The sequence below is a fragment of the Pseudophryne corroboree genome (assembly GCF_028390025.1).
Source record: "Pseudophryne corroboree isolate aPseCor3 chromosome 3 unlocalized genomic scaffold, aPseCor3.hap2 SUPER_3_unloc_37, whole genome shotgun sequence".
Lineage (NCBI taxonomy): Eukaryota > Metazoa > Chordata > Amphibia > Anura > Myobatrachidae > Pseudophryne > Pseudophryne corroboree.
The window spans coordinates 69,225-86,341 of NW_026967527.1; the positions used below are offsets into that span (position 1 = coordinate 69,225).

The window sequence follows — 17,117 nt, forward strand, 5'->3', positions numbered from 1 at the left end:
AAAAACCATTTTAATTCCTACACCGTTCACCTGATTTTGATGTATATACCCTCAAATTAAAGCGGAAAGTCTGCAGTTAAAGCACATCTTGTTTGTTTAATTTCAAATCCATTGTGGTGGTGTATAGAGCCCAAAATATGAGAATTGTGTCGATGTCCCAACATATATGGACCAGACTGTATATTGCATGAAGCATAGGAGATAGGATTGACCCTTGAGGAACATTGCATGACAGTGATAATTATACTCCAGAAGATTTAAATGATTCCGTGCTTGGGTAATGTCTAATATGTTCAACAAGAGCGGATTTATTTCTCTCACAGCATGAAAATGGCTTCTCACCTGTGAAATCGCTGATGTGTATCAAGACCTCATTTCTGTGTAAAACATTTCCCACACTTAGAACAGGAATACGGCTTCTCACCTGTGTGACTTCTCTGATGTGTAACAAGATTTGATTTTGTTGCAAAAAATTTCCCACACTCAGAACAGGAATACGGCTTCTCACCTGTGTGACTTCTCTGATGTGTAACAAGAGCCGATTTCTGTGGAAAACATTTCCCACACACAGAACAGGAATACGGCTTCTCACCTGTGTGACTTCTCTGATGACTAACAAAAGATGATTTGTGTGCAAAACATTTCCCACACTCAGAACAGGAATATGGCTGCTCACCTGTGTGACTTCTCTGATGTGTAACAAGAGCCGATTTCTGTGGAAAACATTTCCCACACTCAGAACAGGAATATGGCTTCTCACCTGTGTGACTTCTCTGATGTGTAACAAGATTTGGTTTCGATACAAAACATTTCCCACACTCAGAACAGGAATACGGCTTCTCACCTGTGTGACTTTTCTGATGTGCAACAAGATTTGATTTTGATGCAAAACATTTCCCACACTCAGAACATGGAAATGGCTTCTCACCAGTGTGACTTCTCTGATGTGTAATAAGATCTGATTTCTGTGGAAAACATTTCATACACTCAGAACAGGAATACTGCTTCTCACCTGTGTGACTTCTCTGATGTGTAACAAGATTTGATTTCGATGCAAAACATTTCCCACACTCAGAACAGGAATACGGCTTCTCACCTGTGTGACTTCTCTGATGTTTAAAAAGAGACGATTTATGTGCAAAACATTTCCCACACTCAGAACAGGAATACGGCTTCTCACCTGTGTGACTTCTCTGATGTGTAACAAGATTTGATTTATTTGTAAAAAATTTCCCACACTCAGAATATGGAAATGGCTCCTCACCAGTGTGACTTCTCTGATGTGTAACAAGACCTGATTTCTGTGGAAAACATTTCATACACTCAGAACAGGAATACGGCTTCTCACCTGTGTGCCTTCTCTGATGTGTAACAAGACCTGATTTCTGTGTAAAACATTTCATACACTCAGAACAGGAATACGGCTTCTCACCTGTGTGCCTTCTCTGATGTTTAAAAAGATCCGATTTCGATGTAAAACATTTCCCACACTCAGAACAGGAATACGGCTTCTCACCTGTGTGACTTCTCTGATGTGTAACAAGATTTGATTTCGATGCAAAAAATTTCCCACACTCAGAGCAGGAATACGGCTTCTCACCTGTGTGACTTCTCTGATGTGTAATAAGATCTGATTTCTGTGGAAAACATTTCATACACTCAGAACAGGAATACGGCTTCTCACCTGTGTGACTTCTCTGATGTGTAACAAGATATGATTTCGATGCAAAACATTTCCCACACTCAGAACAGGAATACGGCTTCTCACCTGTGTGACTTTTCTGATGTTTAAAAAGATCAGATTTCTGTGCAAAACATTTCCCACACTCAGAACAGGAATACGGCTTCTCACCTGTGTGAAGTCTCTGATGTGTAACAAGATTTGATTTACTTGTAAAAAATTTCCCACACTCAGAACATGGAAATGGCTTCTCACCAGTGTGACGTCTCTGATGTGTAACAAGATCTGATTTATATGTAAAACATTTCCCACACTCAGAACATGGAAATGGCCTCCCACCTGCCTTAGCTGGCTGATGAGTAATACGGTTTGTGTTCTGTGTAAAACATTTGGCATCTGTAGAACAGGGAAACTCTGTATCTAATCTCAGAGCTGTAATAGATGCACCAATATCAGAGTGATCAGGAGAACATTTCCCAGGATCAGGGGGATCAGTTGATAGAGCTGGATGTATAATTGGGGTAATGAGGTTATCTCCTGGAGAATCCTGTCTACTGTCGATATCTGTTATTTCACAATCCAGGGATAACATTAGATGTCCTTCTGAGATATTCCTGCTTGTGGGTCCATCTGCTGGAAATAAAATACATTAATATATAAAATGAGCAGACAAGACCCAGGATGTAACAGGATACAATATATAATTCTATAACTGCCACTTTTTTTTTTACCTGTAATCAGTGCTTTTATGTTTATTAAAAAACAAAAAACTAGGATGCTTAGACTGGAGCTTGATCAACACTGAAGGCTCAAGTGGGATTACTAGAGGTGACATGGACGCTCAAGTGGGATTACTAGAGGTGACGTGGGCGCTCATATGGGATTACTAGAGGTGACACGGACGCTCATATGGGATTACTAGAGGTGACACGGACGCTCATATGGGATTACTAGAGGTGACACGGACGCTCATATGGGATTACTAGAGGTGACGTGGGCGCTCATGTGGGATTACTAGAGGTGACGTGGGCGCTCATGTGGGATTACTAGAGGTGACACGGATGCTCATGTGGGATAACTAGAGGGGACATTGGCGCTCATGTGGGATTACTAGAGGGGACATTGGCGCTCATGTGGGATTACTAGAGGGGACATGGACGCTCATGTGGGATTACTAGAGGTGACACAGACGCTCATGTGGGATTATTAGAGGTGACATGGACGCTCATGTGGGATTACTAGAGGTGACATGGATGCTCATGGGGGATTATTAGAGGTGACATGGACGCTCATGTGGGATTACTAGGTGACATGGGCGCTCATGTGGGATTACTAGAGGTGACACGGACGCTCATGTGGGATTACTAGAGGTGACACGGACACTCATGTGGGATTAATAGAGGTGACATGGAACGCTCATGTGGGCGTACTAGAGGTGACACGGATGCTCATGTGGGATTACTAGAGGTGACATGGACGCTCATGTGGGATTACTAGAGGTGACACGGGCGCTCATGTGGGATTACTAGAGGTGACATGGATGCTTTTGGGGGATTACTAGGAGGTGACATGGGGGATTATTAGAGGTGACATGGACGCTCATTTGGGATTACTAGAGGTGACACGGGCGCTCATGTGGGATTACTAGAGGTGACACGGACGCTCATGTGGGATTGCTAGAGGTGACGTGGGCGCTCATGTGGGATTACTAGAGGTGACATGGACGCTTATGTGGGATTACTAGGAGGTGACATGGATGCTTATGTGGGATTACTAGAGGTGACGTAGGCGCTCATGTGGGATTACTAGAGGTGACATGGACATTGCTATAATAAAACACCATAGAAGAGAAAGTGCTGTCCTGTTTGCGCACTAATAAATAATATATAACCTTTATTAAGTACAGTAAAGTATGTAAGATAAATCGTTGAAATATTAAACACAAAGTTAAGTGTATAAAGAGCTGAATAAAGTAATAAAAATAAGATTTTACTCACCGGTAAATCTATTTCTCGTAGTCCGTAGTGGATGCTGGGACTCCGTAAGGACCGTGGGGAATAGCGGCTCCGCGGGAGACTGGGCACATCTAAAGAAAGCTTTAGAACTACCTGGTGTAACTGGCTCCTCCCACTATGACCCTCCTCCAGACCTCAGTTAGGATACTTTGCCCTGAAGAGCTGACACAATAAGGAAGGATTTTGAATCCCGGGTAAGTCTCATACCAACCACACCAATCACACCGTATAACTCGTGATATTATACCCAGTTAACAGTATGAAATATTAACGGAGCCTCTCAACAGATGGCTCAACAATAACCCTTTAGTTAACAATAACTATATACAAGTATTGCAGACAATCCGCACTTGGGATGGGCGCCCAGCATCCACTACGGACTACGAAAAATAGATTTACCGGTGAGTAAAATCTTATTTTCTCTGACGTCCTAAGTGGATGCTGGGACTTCGTAAGGACCATGGGGATTATACCAAAGCTCCCAAACGGGCGGGAGAGTGCGGATGACTCTGCAGCACCAAATGAGAGAACTCAAGGTCCTCCTCAGCCAGGGTATCAAATTTGTAGAATTTTGCAAAAGTGTTAGACCCTGACCTAGTAGCAGCTCGGCAAAGTTGTAAAGCCGAGACCCCTCGGGCAGCTGCCCAAGAAGAGCCCACCTTCCTCGTGGAATGGGCTTTTACAGATTTAGGATGCGGCAGTCCAGCCGCAGAATGTGCAAGCTGAATTGTGCTACAGTCCAGCGAGCAATAGTCTGCTTTGAAGCAGGAGCACCCAGCTTGTTGGGTGCATACAGAATAAACAGCGAGTCAGTTTTCCTGACTCCAGCCGTCCTGGAAACATAGATTTTCAAGGCCTTGATTACGTCCAGTAACTTGGAATCCTCCAAGTCCCTAGTAGCCGCAGGCACCACAATAGGTTGGTTCAAATGAAAAGCAGATACCACCTTAGGGAGAAACTGAGGACGAGTCCTCAATTCCGCCCTATCCATATGGAAAATCAGATAAGGGCTTTTACATGACAAAGCCGCCAATTCTGACACACGCCTGGCCGAAGCCAAGGCCAACAGCATGACCACTTTCCACGTGAGATATTTCAAATCCACGGTTTTTAGTGGCTCAAACCAATGTGACTTTAGGAAACCCAACACCACGTTGAGATCCCAAGGTGCCACTGGAGGCACAAAAGGGGGCTGAATACACAGCACTCCCTTAACAAATGTCTGAACTTCAGGCAGTGAAGCCAGTTCTTTCTGAAAGAAAATCGACAGAGCCGAGATCTGGACCATAATGGAACCCAATTTTAGGCCCATAGTCACTCCTGACTGTAGAAAGTGCAGAAATCGACCCAGCTGAAATTCCTCTGTTGGGGCCTTCCTGGCCTCACACCAAGCAACATATTTCCGCCATATGCGGTGATAATGTTTTGCAGTGACATCTTTCCTGGCTTTAATCAGCGTAGGAATGACTTCCTCCGGAATGCACTTTTCTTTTAGGATCGGTGTTCAACCGCCATGCCATCAAACGCAGACGCGGTAAGTCTTGGAAAAGACAGGGCCCCTGCTGCAGCAGGTCCTGTCTGAGCGGCAGAGGCCATGGGTCCTCTGAGATCATTTCTTGAAGTTTCGGATACCAAGCTCTTCTTGGCCAATCCAGAACCACGAGTTTAGTCCTTACTCCTCGTCTTCTTATTATTCTCAGTACCCTGGGTATGAGAGGTAGAGGAGGGAACACAAACAGACTGGTACACCCACGGTGTCACTAGAGCGTCCACAGCTATCGCCTGAGGGTCCCTTGACCTGGCGCAATATCTTTTTAGCTTTTTGTTGAGGCAGGACGCCATCATGTCTACCTGTGGCCTTTCCCAACGGTTTACAATCATTTGGAAAACTTCTGGATGAAGTCCCCACTCTCCCGGGTGGAGGTCGTGCCTGCTGAGGAAGTCTGCTTCCCAGTTGTCCACTCCCGGAATGAACATTGCGGACAGTGCTAACGTGATTTTCCGCCCATCGGAGAATCTTTGTGGCTTCTGCCATCGCCATCCTGCTTCTTGTGCCGCCCTGTCGGTTTACATGTGCGACCGCCGTGATGTTGTCTGACTGAATCAGTACCGGCTGGTTTTGAAGCAGTGGTCTTGCTTGACTTAGGGCATTGTAAATGGCCCTCAGCTCCAGAACATTTATGTGTAGGGAGATCTCCTGGTTTGACCATAGTCCCTGGAAGTTTCTTCCCTGTGTGACTGCCCCCCAGCCTCGAAGGCTGGCATCCGTGGTCACCAGGACCCAGTCCTGTATGCCGAATCTGCGGCCCTCTTGAAGATGAGCACTCTGCAGCCACCATAGCAGAGACACCCTGGTCCGCGGAGACAGGGTTATCAGCCGATGCATCTGAAGATGCGATCCGGACCACTTGTCCAACAGGTCCCACTGAAACGTTCTTGCATGGAACCTGCTGAATGGAATTGCTTCGTATGAAGCTACCATTTTTCCCAGGACTCGCGTGCAGTGATGCACCGACACCTGTTTTGGTTTTAGGAGGCCTCTGACTAGAGATGACAGCTCCTTGGCTTTCTCCTCCGGGAGAAACACTTTTTTCTGGTCTGTGTCCAGAACCATCACCAGGAACAGTAAACGTGTCGTAGGGATCAGCTGTGACTTTGAAATGTTTAGAATCCAACCGTGCTGTTGTAGCACTTCCCGAGATAGTGCTACCCCTACCAACAACTGCTCCTTGGACCTCGCTTTTATCAGGAGATCGTCCAAGTACGGGATAATTAAAACTCCCTTTTTTAGAAGGAGTATCATCATTTCGGCCATTACCTTGGTTAATACCCTCGGTGCCGTGGAGAGACCGAACGGCAGCGTCTGGAATTGGTAATGACAGTCCTGTACCACAAATCTGAGGTACTCCTGGTGAAGATGGTAAATGGGGACATGCAGATAAGCATCCTTGATGTCCAGAGATACCATGTAATCTCCCTCGTCCAGGCTTGCAATAACCGCCCTGAGCGATTCCATCTTGAACTTGAATTTTATTATATACTTGTTCAAGGATTTTAAATTTAAAATGGGTCTCACTGAACCGTCCAGTTTCGGTACCACAAACAGTGTGGAATAGTAACCCCGTCCTTGTTGAAGTAGGGGCACCTTGACTATCACCTGCTGGGAATACAGCTTGTGAATTGCCTCTAGCACAGCCTCCCTGCCTGAGGGAGTTGTCGGCAAGGCAGATTTGAGGAAACGGCGGGGGGGGGGGGGGGGGGGGGAGACGTCTCGAATTCCAGCTTGTACCCGAGATACTACTTGAAGGATCCAGGGATCCACCTGTGAGCGAGCCCACTGACTGCTGAAATTTTTGAGTCGGCCCCCCACCGTACCTGGCTCCGCCTGTGGGGCCGAAAGGACTGTACCTGATAATACTGTGCTTTCTTTGGCTGTGAGGGAACATGGGGCAAAAACGTTGACTTCCCAGCTGTTGCTGTGGAAACGAGGTCCGAGAGACCATCCCCGAAAAACTCCTCACCCATATAAGGCAAAACTTCCATGTGCCTTTTAGAATCTGCATCCCCTGTCCACTGCCGAGTCCATAACCCTCTTCTGGCAGAAATGGACATTGCACTTATTTTAGATGCCAGCCGGCAAATATCCCTCTGTGCATCTCTCATGTATAAGACTGCGTCTTTAATATGCTCTATGATTAGCAATACAGTGTCCCTGTCTAGGGTATCAATATTTTCTTACAGGGAATCTGACCACGCAGCTGCAGCACTGCACATCCATGCTGAAGCAATAGCTGATCTCAGTATAATGCCTGAGTGTGTATACACAAACTTCAGGATAGCCTCCTGCTTCCTATCAGCAGGCTCCTTTAGGGCGGCCATATCCGGAGACGGTAGTGCCACCTTCTTTGACAAGCATGTGAGCGCTTTATCCACCCTAGGGGGTGTTTCCCAACGTGACCTATCCTCTGGCGGGAAAGGGTACGGCATTAGTAACCTTTTAGAAATTACCAATTTCTTATCGGGGGAAGCCCACGCTTCTTCACACACTTCATTTAATTCCTCAGATGGGGGAAAAACTACTGGTAGTTTTTTCTCCCCAAACATAATACCCCTTTTTGTGGTACCGGGGTAAGATCAGAAATGTGCAACACATTTTTCATTGCCTCAATCATGTAACGAGTGGCCCTATTGGACATTACATTTGTCTCCTCATCGTCGACACTGGTATCAGTATCCGTGTCGACATCTGTGTCTGCCATCTGAGGTTGCGGGCGTTTCAGAACCCCTGATGGCCTTTGAGACGGCTGGGCAGGCACGAGCTGAGAAGCCGGCTGTCCCATATTTGGTATGTCGTCAAACCTTTTATGTAAGGAGTTAACACTTTCACGTAATTCCTTCCACAAGTCCATCCACTCAGGTGTCGGCCCCGCAGGGGGTGACATCACATTTATCGGCACCTGCTCCGCCTCCACATAAGCCTCCTCATCAAACATGTCGACACAGCCGTACCGACACACAGCACACACAGGGAATGCTCTGACTGAGGACAGGACCCCACAAAGCCCTTTGGGGAGACAGAGAGAGAGTATGCCAGCACATACCAGAGCGCTATATAACACAGGGATCCCACTATAACTGAGTGTTTTTTCCCTTATAGCTGCTTATATTATATATACTGCGCCTAAATTTAGTGCCCCCCCTCTCTTTTTTACCCTTCTGTAGTCAAAACTGCAGGGGAGAGCCTGGGAGCGATCTTTCCAGCGGAGCTGTGAGGGAAAAATGGCGCCAGTGTGCTGAGGGAGATAGCCCCGCCCCTTTTTCGGCAGACTTCTCCCGCTTTTTCTGGAACTCTGGCAGGGGTATTTTTACACCTATATAGCCTTCCTGACTATATATGGTGTAGATTTGCCAGCCAAGGTGTATTATATTGCCCTCAGGGCGCCCCCCCCCCCAGCGCCCTGCACCCATCAGTGACCGGAGTGTGAGGTGTGCATGAGGAGCAATGGCGCACAGCTGCAGTGCTGTGCGCTACCTTGTTGAAGACCGAAGTCTTCTGCCGCCGATTTTCCGTTCTTGCTTCTGGCTCTGTAAGGGGGACAGCAGCGCGGCTCCGGAACCGGACGATCTAGGTCGGGCCCTGTGTTCGATCCCTCTGGAGCTAATGGTGTCCAGTAGCCTAAGAAGCCCAAGCTAGCTGCAAGCAGGTAGGTTCGCTTCTTCTCCCCCTTAGTCCCTCGTAGCAGTGAGTCTGTTGCCAGCAGATCTCACTGTAAAATAAAAAACCTAAAATATACTTTCTTTCTAGGAGCTCAGGAGAGCCCCTAGTGTGCATCCAGCTCAGCCGGGCACAAGATTTTAACTGAGGTCTGGAGGAGGGTCATAGTGGGAGGAGCCAGTGCACACCAGGTAGCCCTAAAGCTTTCTTTAGATGTGCCCAGTCTCCTGTGGAGCCGCTATTCCCCATGGTCCTTACGGAGTCCCAGCATCCACTTAGGACGTCAGAGAAAAACCATTGGGTTTTAATTGGTTGTTAATTGATACAATGCTGGTAATGTGTGTGGGGGGGGGGGGAAGCTGCGGGCTTAAATGCATCGGTCAATACGTGAACTAATGCTCCACTGTTTATTATTGTTAGTTAATATAGTGAGTGCAGAGCCCCAGTGATTTGATTTAAACAATGTGGTCGTATACTGTGTTGCACCCCAAATCTAGGAACGGCGAGTGCTGTGGATTAGTATATTATGGGGTATATGCAATTGCGGTCGAATTTCCGACTGGAATTCGACTGTTTTTTAATTCAACAGTCACACACCCTCCCGCGGGGACCCAAATTCGTCATATTAAATAAAAAACGGACTCGACAGTCCCGCTGTCGAAAAACGGACCAATTTACGATAGTGTGCGTCCTGGATTTGACTTCATGGACGGCACAAAGGTGTCTAAAAAACCCTGAAAAAAATTGCACAGGGTCCCCACTCCTAAGCATAACTAGCCTCTGAGTCCTGATTGTAAAAATACGGGGAAAAATGACAGGGGATCTGCATCTGGTCCTGGTGCAAAAAAAACGTGGGACAAAAGACGTAGGGGGACAAAAGACGTAGGGGTCCCCGTATTTTTCACACCAGCACCGGGCTCCAGTAGCTAGATAGATAATGCCACAGCCGGGGGACACTTTTATACCGGTCCCTGCGGCCGTGGCATTAAATCCCCAACTAGTCACCCCTGGCCGGGGTACCCTGGAGGAGTGGGGACCCCTTAAATTAAGGGGTCCCCCCCCTCCAGCCACCCAAGAGCCAGGGGTGAAGCCCGAGGTTGCCCCCCCCCCCCCCCATCCAAGGGCGGCGGATGGGAGGCTGATAGCCAAGTGTAAAAAAAAATAAGATTTTAAACCTACCGGTAAATCTATTTCTCCTAGTCCGTAGAGGATGCTGGGGACTCCGTAAGGACCATGGGGTATAGACGGGCTCCGCAGGAGATAGGGCACCTAAAATAACTTTGACTATGGGTGTGCACTGGCTCCTCCCTCTATGCCCCTCCTCCAGACCTCAGAGAACTGTGCCCAGAGGAGATGGACACTACAAGGCAGGATTTGGAAAACCAAGGGCAAGATTCATACCAGCCCACACCAAGCATACCACGTAACCTGGATCATACATAACCAGTTAACTGTATGAACAAAAAACAGCAACGGTCCAAGACCGATTCCAACTGTAACATAACCCTTATGTAATCAACAACTATATACAAGTCTTGCAGAGTTTCCGCACTGGGACGGGCGCCCAGCATCCTCTACGGACTAGGAGAATGATAAAGTCAATTATTACCTTGGAACATTAGCTATATACTTTTTATGGACTAAGTACGCAAGTGGCGCATAGAGTACCGTAAGGGTACGCACTTAGCGTAGCAGACGCTAGACCGAGGGCGCGATGCACGAGCGACACGTACGCTCGCGGGCTTACGTTTAGTATCGAGCACGCTATAGGCGGCCGAGCACCGTAATGCTACGCTATTAGCGTAGCGGGCGCTGTGTCCGAGAGTGGGACATGAGCAGCGCAGACGCTCACTGAATGACACACAGTAAACCTTGCTAACAACACACTGTAAGGGTATGCTTATACTGTAAACCTTAGTGCTGTAATACTACAATGATGTAACGCTTATTGACCTTGATAATAAGAAAGCTGTTTGAGCGATTGAGACGCTCAGAAACCCTATGTAATAAATGGTGAAATACACAAGACCTGATAAGGTTCCAACACCTTCGTAAATACCTTTAGTATGTAAAAAGGGGAAAATAAGATTTTACTCACCGGTAAATCTTTTTCCCGTAGTCCGTAGTGGATGCTGGGAACTCCGGAAGGACCATGGGGAATAGCGGCTCCGCAGGAGACTGGGAACAACTAAAAGAAAGCTTTTAGACTACCTGGTGTGCACTGGCTCCTCCCTCTATGACCCTCCTCCAAGCCTCAGTTAGGATACTGTGCCCGGAAGAGCTGACACAATAAGGAAGGATTATGAATCCCAGGTAAGACTCATACCAGCCACACCAATCACACCGTATAACTCGTGATACTATACCCAGTTAACAGTATGAAGTATAACTGAGCCTCTTAAGAGATGGCTCATAACAATAACCCTTTAGTTAGGCAATAACTATATCCAAGTATTGCAGACAATCCGCACTTGGGATGGGCGCCCAGCATCCACTACGGACTACGAGAAAAATATTTACCGGTGAGTAAAATCTTATTTTCTCTGACGTCTTAGTGGATGCTGGAAACTCCGAAAGGACCATGGGGATTATACCAAAGCTCCCAAACGGGCGGGAGAGTGCGGATGACTCTGCAGCACCGAATGAGAGAACTCAAGGTCCTCCTCAGCCAGGGTATCAAATTTGTAGGGAAAAGAGCGTCAGTGGGTGTGATCCCACAGACAAAAGGTGGGCGCTGATTACTAGAACTGATTTAGTTATAAGGAATATAATTAATTGATTAAATAGGTGTTTTACCTATGGTATGAGAATCACCCTATTAGCTGCCCACAATGGTGGACCTGGGTATCCACCTAACTAAGCGAAGAGAAAAAATGATGATAATGTGGGCGCTCAAGGGAATTTTAAATACAACAGCTGCTGGTTTTGTAAAAAATCAATAGCATTTATTGGTACAAATAAAAATTATCTAAAAAGAGCAAATCAACATGTATTATTTGGTTGCCATAAACGGCAACTGATGACAAATTAATAAAACAAGTTACAATAATATTGAAGTAGTTTAAAAAATATTAGTGATCACTGTGTCCTGGGTCCCGGGACTTTAAGTAATGTTAGTGCACTATCCCAGATTTATGTTGTTAGTTCTCTTGCATGCATGCATGTAACTGTTAATAATTAGTAGGAATTGAGTGCTGTTACTGGCTCAAATGCACTTTGCAGGATAAAAGAAGAAAAAGGCTAAGGATGAACAATGCCTGTTTATACTTCACCAATTGGTGTGGCTGAATTGGTGGTATGCCAGTCCCGCAACTGTCTCCCTCCGTGCGACTGGCCGCACTGCGGCGGTTTCTCTTGGGGCCGTGCCTGATGTGTATGGCACAGTGTCCTGCAGGCTTGTGTTCGGCTACGTCAGGAGCGGAGACAGAGAGCCGTGTGTGGAGATCCTGGGTAGCAGGGGACGCTACGATGCCGCGGTTCGCGACTTCCGGTTACGGTGCTTCCGGCTTCCGGTTTGCGGTCCACCTGCGTTCCACAGTTGTACACGTGTTTGCCCCTGACCAAGTAGCAGCTCGGCAAAGTTGCAAAGCCGAGACCCCTCGGGCAGCCGCCCAAGATGAGCCCACTTTCCCCGTGGAATGGGCTTTTACTTATTTAGGATGTGGCTGTCCAGCCACAGAATGTGCAAGCTGCATCGTGCTACAGATCCAGCAAGCAATAGAGTGCTTCAAAGCAGGAGCACCCAGCTTGTTGGGTACATGCAGGATAAATAGCGAGTCAGTTTTCCTGACTCCAGCTGTCCTGGAAACATTGATTTTTAGGGCCCGGACTACATCCAGCAACTTGGAATCCTCAAAGTCCCGAGTAGCCGCAGGCACCACAATAGGTTGGTTCAAGTGAAAAGCTGATACCACCTTAGGGAGAAACTGGGGACGAGTCCTCAATTCTGCCCTATCCATATGGAAAATCAGATAAGGGCTTTTACAAGACAAAGCCGCCAATTCTGATACACGCCTGGCCGAAGCCAAGGCCAATAACATGACCACTTTCCACGTGAGATATTTCAGATCCACGGTTTTAAGTGGCTCAAACCAATGTGATTTTAGAAAACTCAACACCACGCTGAGATCCCAAGGTGCCACTGGAGGCACAAAAGGGGGCTGAATATGCAGTACTCCCTTTACAAATGTCTGAACTTCAGGCAGTGAAGCCAGTTCTTTCTGGAAGAAAATCGACAGAGCCGAAATCTGGACCTTAATGGAACCCAATTTTAGGCCCATAGTCACTCCTGACTGTAGGAAGTGCAGAAATCGACCCAGGTGAAATTCCTCTGTTGGGGCCTTCCTGGCCTTACACCACGCAACATATTTTCGCCAAATACGGTGATAATGGTTTGCGGTTACTTCTTTCCTGGCTTTTATCAGCGTAGGAATGACCTTTTCCTTTAGGATCCGGTATTCAACCGCCATGCCGTCAAACGCAGCCGCGGTAAGTCTTGGAACAGACAGGGCCACTGCTGTAGCAGATCCTGTCTGAGCGGTAGAGGCCATGGGTCCTCTGATATCATTTCTTGAAGTTCTGGGTACCAAGCTCTTCTTGGCCAATCCGGAACCACGAGTATCGTTCTTACTCCTCGTCTTCTTATTATTCTCAGTACCTTTGGTATGAGAGGCAGAGGAGGGAACACATAAACCGACTGGTACACCCACGGTGTCACTAGGGCGTCCACAGCTATCGCCTGAGGGTTCCTTGACCTTGCGCAATATCTCTGTAGTTTTTTGTTTAGGCGAGACGCCATCATGTCCACCTGTGGCCTTTCCCAACAGTTTACCATCAGTTGGAAGACTTCTGGATGAAGTCCCCACTCTCCCGGGTGTAGGTCGTGTCTACTGAGGAAATCTGCTTCCCAGTTGTCCACTCCCGGAATGAACACTGCTGACAGTGCTAAGACGTGATTTTCCTCCCATCGGAGAATCTTTGTGGCTTCTGCCATCGCCATCCTGCTTCTTGTGCCGCCCTGTCGGTTTACATGGGCGACTGCCGTGATGTTGTCTGATTGGATCAGAACCGGCTGGTTTTGAAGCAGGGGCCTTGCCTGACTTAGGGCATTGTAAATGGCCCTCAGTTCCAGAATATTTATGTGTAGGGACGACTCCTGACTTGACCAAAGTCCTTGGAAATGTCTTCCCTGTGTGACTGCCCCCCAGCCTCGTAGGCTGGCATCTGTGGTCACCAGGACCCAGTCCTGTATGCCGAATCTGCGGCCCTCTATAAGATGAGCCGTCTGCAGCCACCACAGCAGAGATAACCCTGTCTCCAAGGACCAGGGTATCAGCCGATGCATCTGAAGATGCGATCCTGACCACTTGTCCAAGAGGTCCCACTGAAAGGTTCTTGCATGGAACCTGCCGAATGGAATTGCTTTGTAGGAAGCTACCATTTTTCCCAGGACTCGTGTGCAGTGATGCACCGATACCTGTTTTGGTTTCAGGAGGTCTCTGACTAGAGATGACAGCTCCTTGGCCTTCTCCATCGGGAGAAACACTTTTTTCTGTTCTGTGTCCAGAACCATCCCCAGGAACAGTAGGCATGTGGTAGGAACCAGCTGTGACTTTGGAATGTTTAGAATCCATCCGTGCTGTTGTAGCACTTCCCGAGATAGTGCTACCCCGACCAACAACTGCTCCTTGGACCTCGCCTTTATAAGGAGATCGTCCAAGTACGGGATAATTAAAACTCCCTTTTTTCGAAGGAGTATCATCATTTCTGCCATTACCTTGGTAAACACCCTCGGTGCCGTGGACAGTCCAAACGGCAGCGTCTGGAATTGGTAATGGCAATCCTGTACCACAAATCTGAGGTACTCCTGGTGGAGGATGGTAAATGGGGACAAGCAGGTAAGCATCCTTGATGTCCAGAGATACCATGTAATCCCCCTCGTCCAGGCTTGCAATAACCGCCCTGAGCGATTCCATCTTGAACTTGAATTTTTTTATGTATGTGTTCAAGGATTTTAAATATAAAATGGGTCTCACCGAACCGTCCGGTTTCAGTACCACAAACAGTGTGGAATAGTAACCCCGTCCTTGTTGAAGTAGGGGCACCTTGACTATCACCTGCTGGGAATACAGCTTGTGAATTGCCGCTAGCACAGCCTCCCTGCCTGAGGGAGTAATCGGCAAGGCAGATTTGTGGAAACGACGGGGGGGAGACGCCTCCAATTCCAGCTTGTACCCCTGAGATACGACTTGGAGGATCCAGGGATCCACCTGTGAGCGAGCCCACTGATCGCTGAAATTTTTGAGGCGGCCCCCCCACCGTACCTGGCTCCGCCTGTGGAGCCACACCGTCATGCGGTGGACTTGGTAGAAGCGGGGGAGGACTTTTGTTCCTGGGAACCTGCTGTTTGTTGCAGCCTTTTCCCCCTACCTCTGCCTCTGGACAGAAAGGACCCGCCTTTTCCCCGCCTGTTTTTCTGGGGTCGAAAGGACTGTACCTGATAATACGGCGCTTTCTTAGGCTGTGAGGGAACATGGGGCAAAAAAGCTGACTTCCCAGCTGTTGCTGTGGAAACTAGGTCTGAGAGACCATCCCCGTATAACTCCTCACCCTTATAAGGAAAAATTTCCATGTGCCTTTTCGAATCTGCATCCCCTGTCCACTGCCGAGTCCATAAGCCTCTCCTAGCAGAAATGGACAATGCACTTATCTTAGATGCCAGCCGGCAGATCTCCCTCTGTGCATCTCTCATGTATAAGACTAAGTCTTTTATATGCTCTATGGTTAGCAGAATAGTGTCCCTGTCTAGGGTGTCAATATTTTCCGACAGGGAATCTGACCACGCAGCTGAAGCGCTGCACATCCATGCCGAAGCAATGGCTGGTCTAAGTATAATGCCTGAGTGTGTATATACAGACTTCAGGATCGCCTCCTGCTTTCTATCAGCAGGCTCCTTCAGGGTGGCCGTATCCGGAGATGGTAGTGCCATCTTTTTTGACAAACGTGTGAGCGCTTTATCCACCCTAGGGGGTGTTTCCCAACGTGACCTATCCTCTGGCGGGAAAGGGTATGCCATTAGTAACTTTTTAGAAATTACCAATTTTTTATCGGGGGAAGCCCACGCTTCTTTACTCTTCATTTAATTCTTCAGATGGGGGAAAAACTATTGGTAGTTTTTTCTCCAAACATAATACCCTTTTTTGTGGTACCTGGGTTTATATCAGAAATGTGTAATACCTCTTTCATTGCCTCAATCATGCAACGAATGGCCCTAGTGAACATTAAATTTGACTCTTCATCGTCGACACTGGTATCAGTATCCGTGTCGACATCTGTGTCTGCCATCTGAGGTAGCGGGCGCTTTAGAGCCCCTGATGGCCTTTGAGACGCCTGGGCAGGCACAAGCTGAGAAGCTGGCTGTCCCGCATTTGGCATGTCGTCAAATTTTTTATGTAAGGAGTCGACACTTGCACGTAATTCCTTCCATAAGTCCATCCACTCAGGTGTCTGCCCCGCAGGGGGTGACATCACATTTATAGGCAACTGCTCCGCCTCCACATAATGTTCCTCAAACATGTCGACACAGCCGTACCGACACACCGCACACACACAGGGAATGGTCTAACAGAGGACAGGACCCCACAAAGCCCTTTGGGGAGACAGAGAGAGAGAGTATGCCAGCACACACCAGAGCGCTATATAATACAGGGACTAACTGAATTATATCCCCTATAGCTGCTATAATCTTTATACTGCGCCTAAATTTAGTGCCCCCCCTCTCTTTTTTACCCTTCTGTAGTGCAGACTGCAGGGGAGAGCCAGGGAGCTTCCTTCCAGCGGAGCTGTGAGGGAGAAATGGCGCCAGTGTGCTGAGGGAGATAGCTCCGCCCCTTTTTCGGCAGACTTTTCTCCCGCTTTTTTATGGATTCTGGCAGGGGTAATTATCACATATATAGCCTCTGGGGCTATATATTGTGATTATTTAGCCAGCCAAGGTGTTTTTATTGCTGCTCAGGGCGCAGTTACAGCTTATACACTACAGATCTAACATTAATAACTAAACAGAATAACATGAAACAAATATAAACAATAGCGAACGATCGCAAACACAAGTACACAGAGTGAGACTGAATGGCATACACAAAAGGTAACAAAGTGGCTACAGAGAACATACCATACGTGGGAATACTCGCATGCGCAACCCGGA

At 47.6% G+C, this 17,117-nt stretch overlaps 1 protein-coding gene across 1 annotated transcript; it reads right to left on the reverse strand.

The window, feature by feature from the left end:
- Window positions 1-371: 371 nt before the first annotated feature.
- On the reverse strand, window positions 372-2,308 carry LOC134984119 (gastrula zinc finger protein XlCGF57.1-like). The gene has a single exon (XM_063949747.1). It carries the CDS (start codon window positions 2,271-2,273, stop codon window positions 372-374), a length of 1,902 nt encoding a protein of 633 aa, XP_063805817.1. The 5' UTR covers window positions 2,274-2,308.
- Between the last annotated feature and the right edge of the window lie 14,809 nt (window positions 2,309-17,117).

Bases quoted from the DNA above. Each gene is read 5' to 3' on its own strand.
- LOC134984119 (XM_063949747.1), bottom strand. From the start codon at position 2,273: ATGTTATCCCTGGATTGTGAAATAACAGATATCGACAGTAGACAGGAT.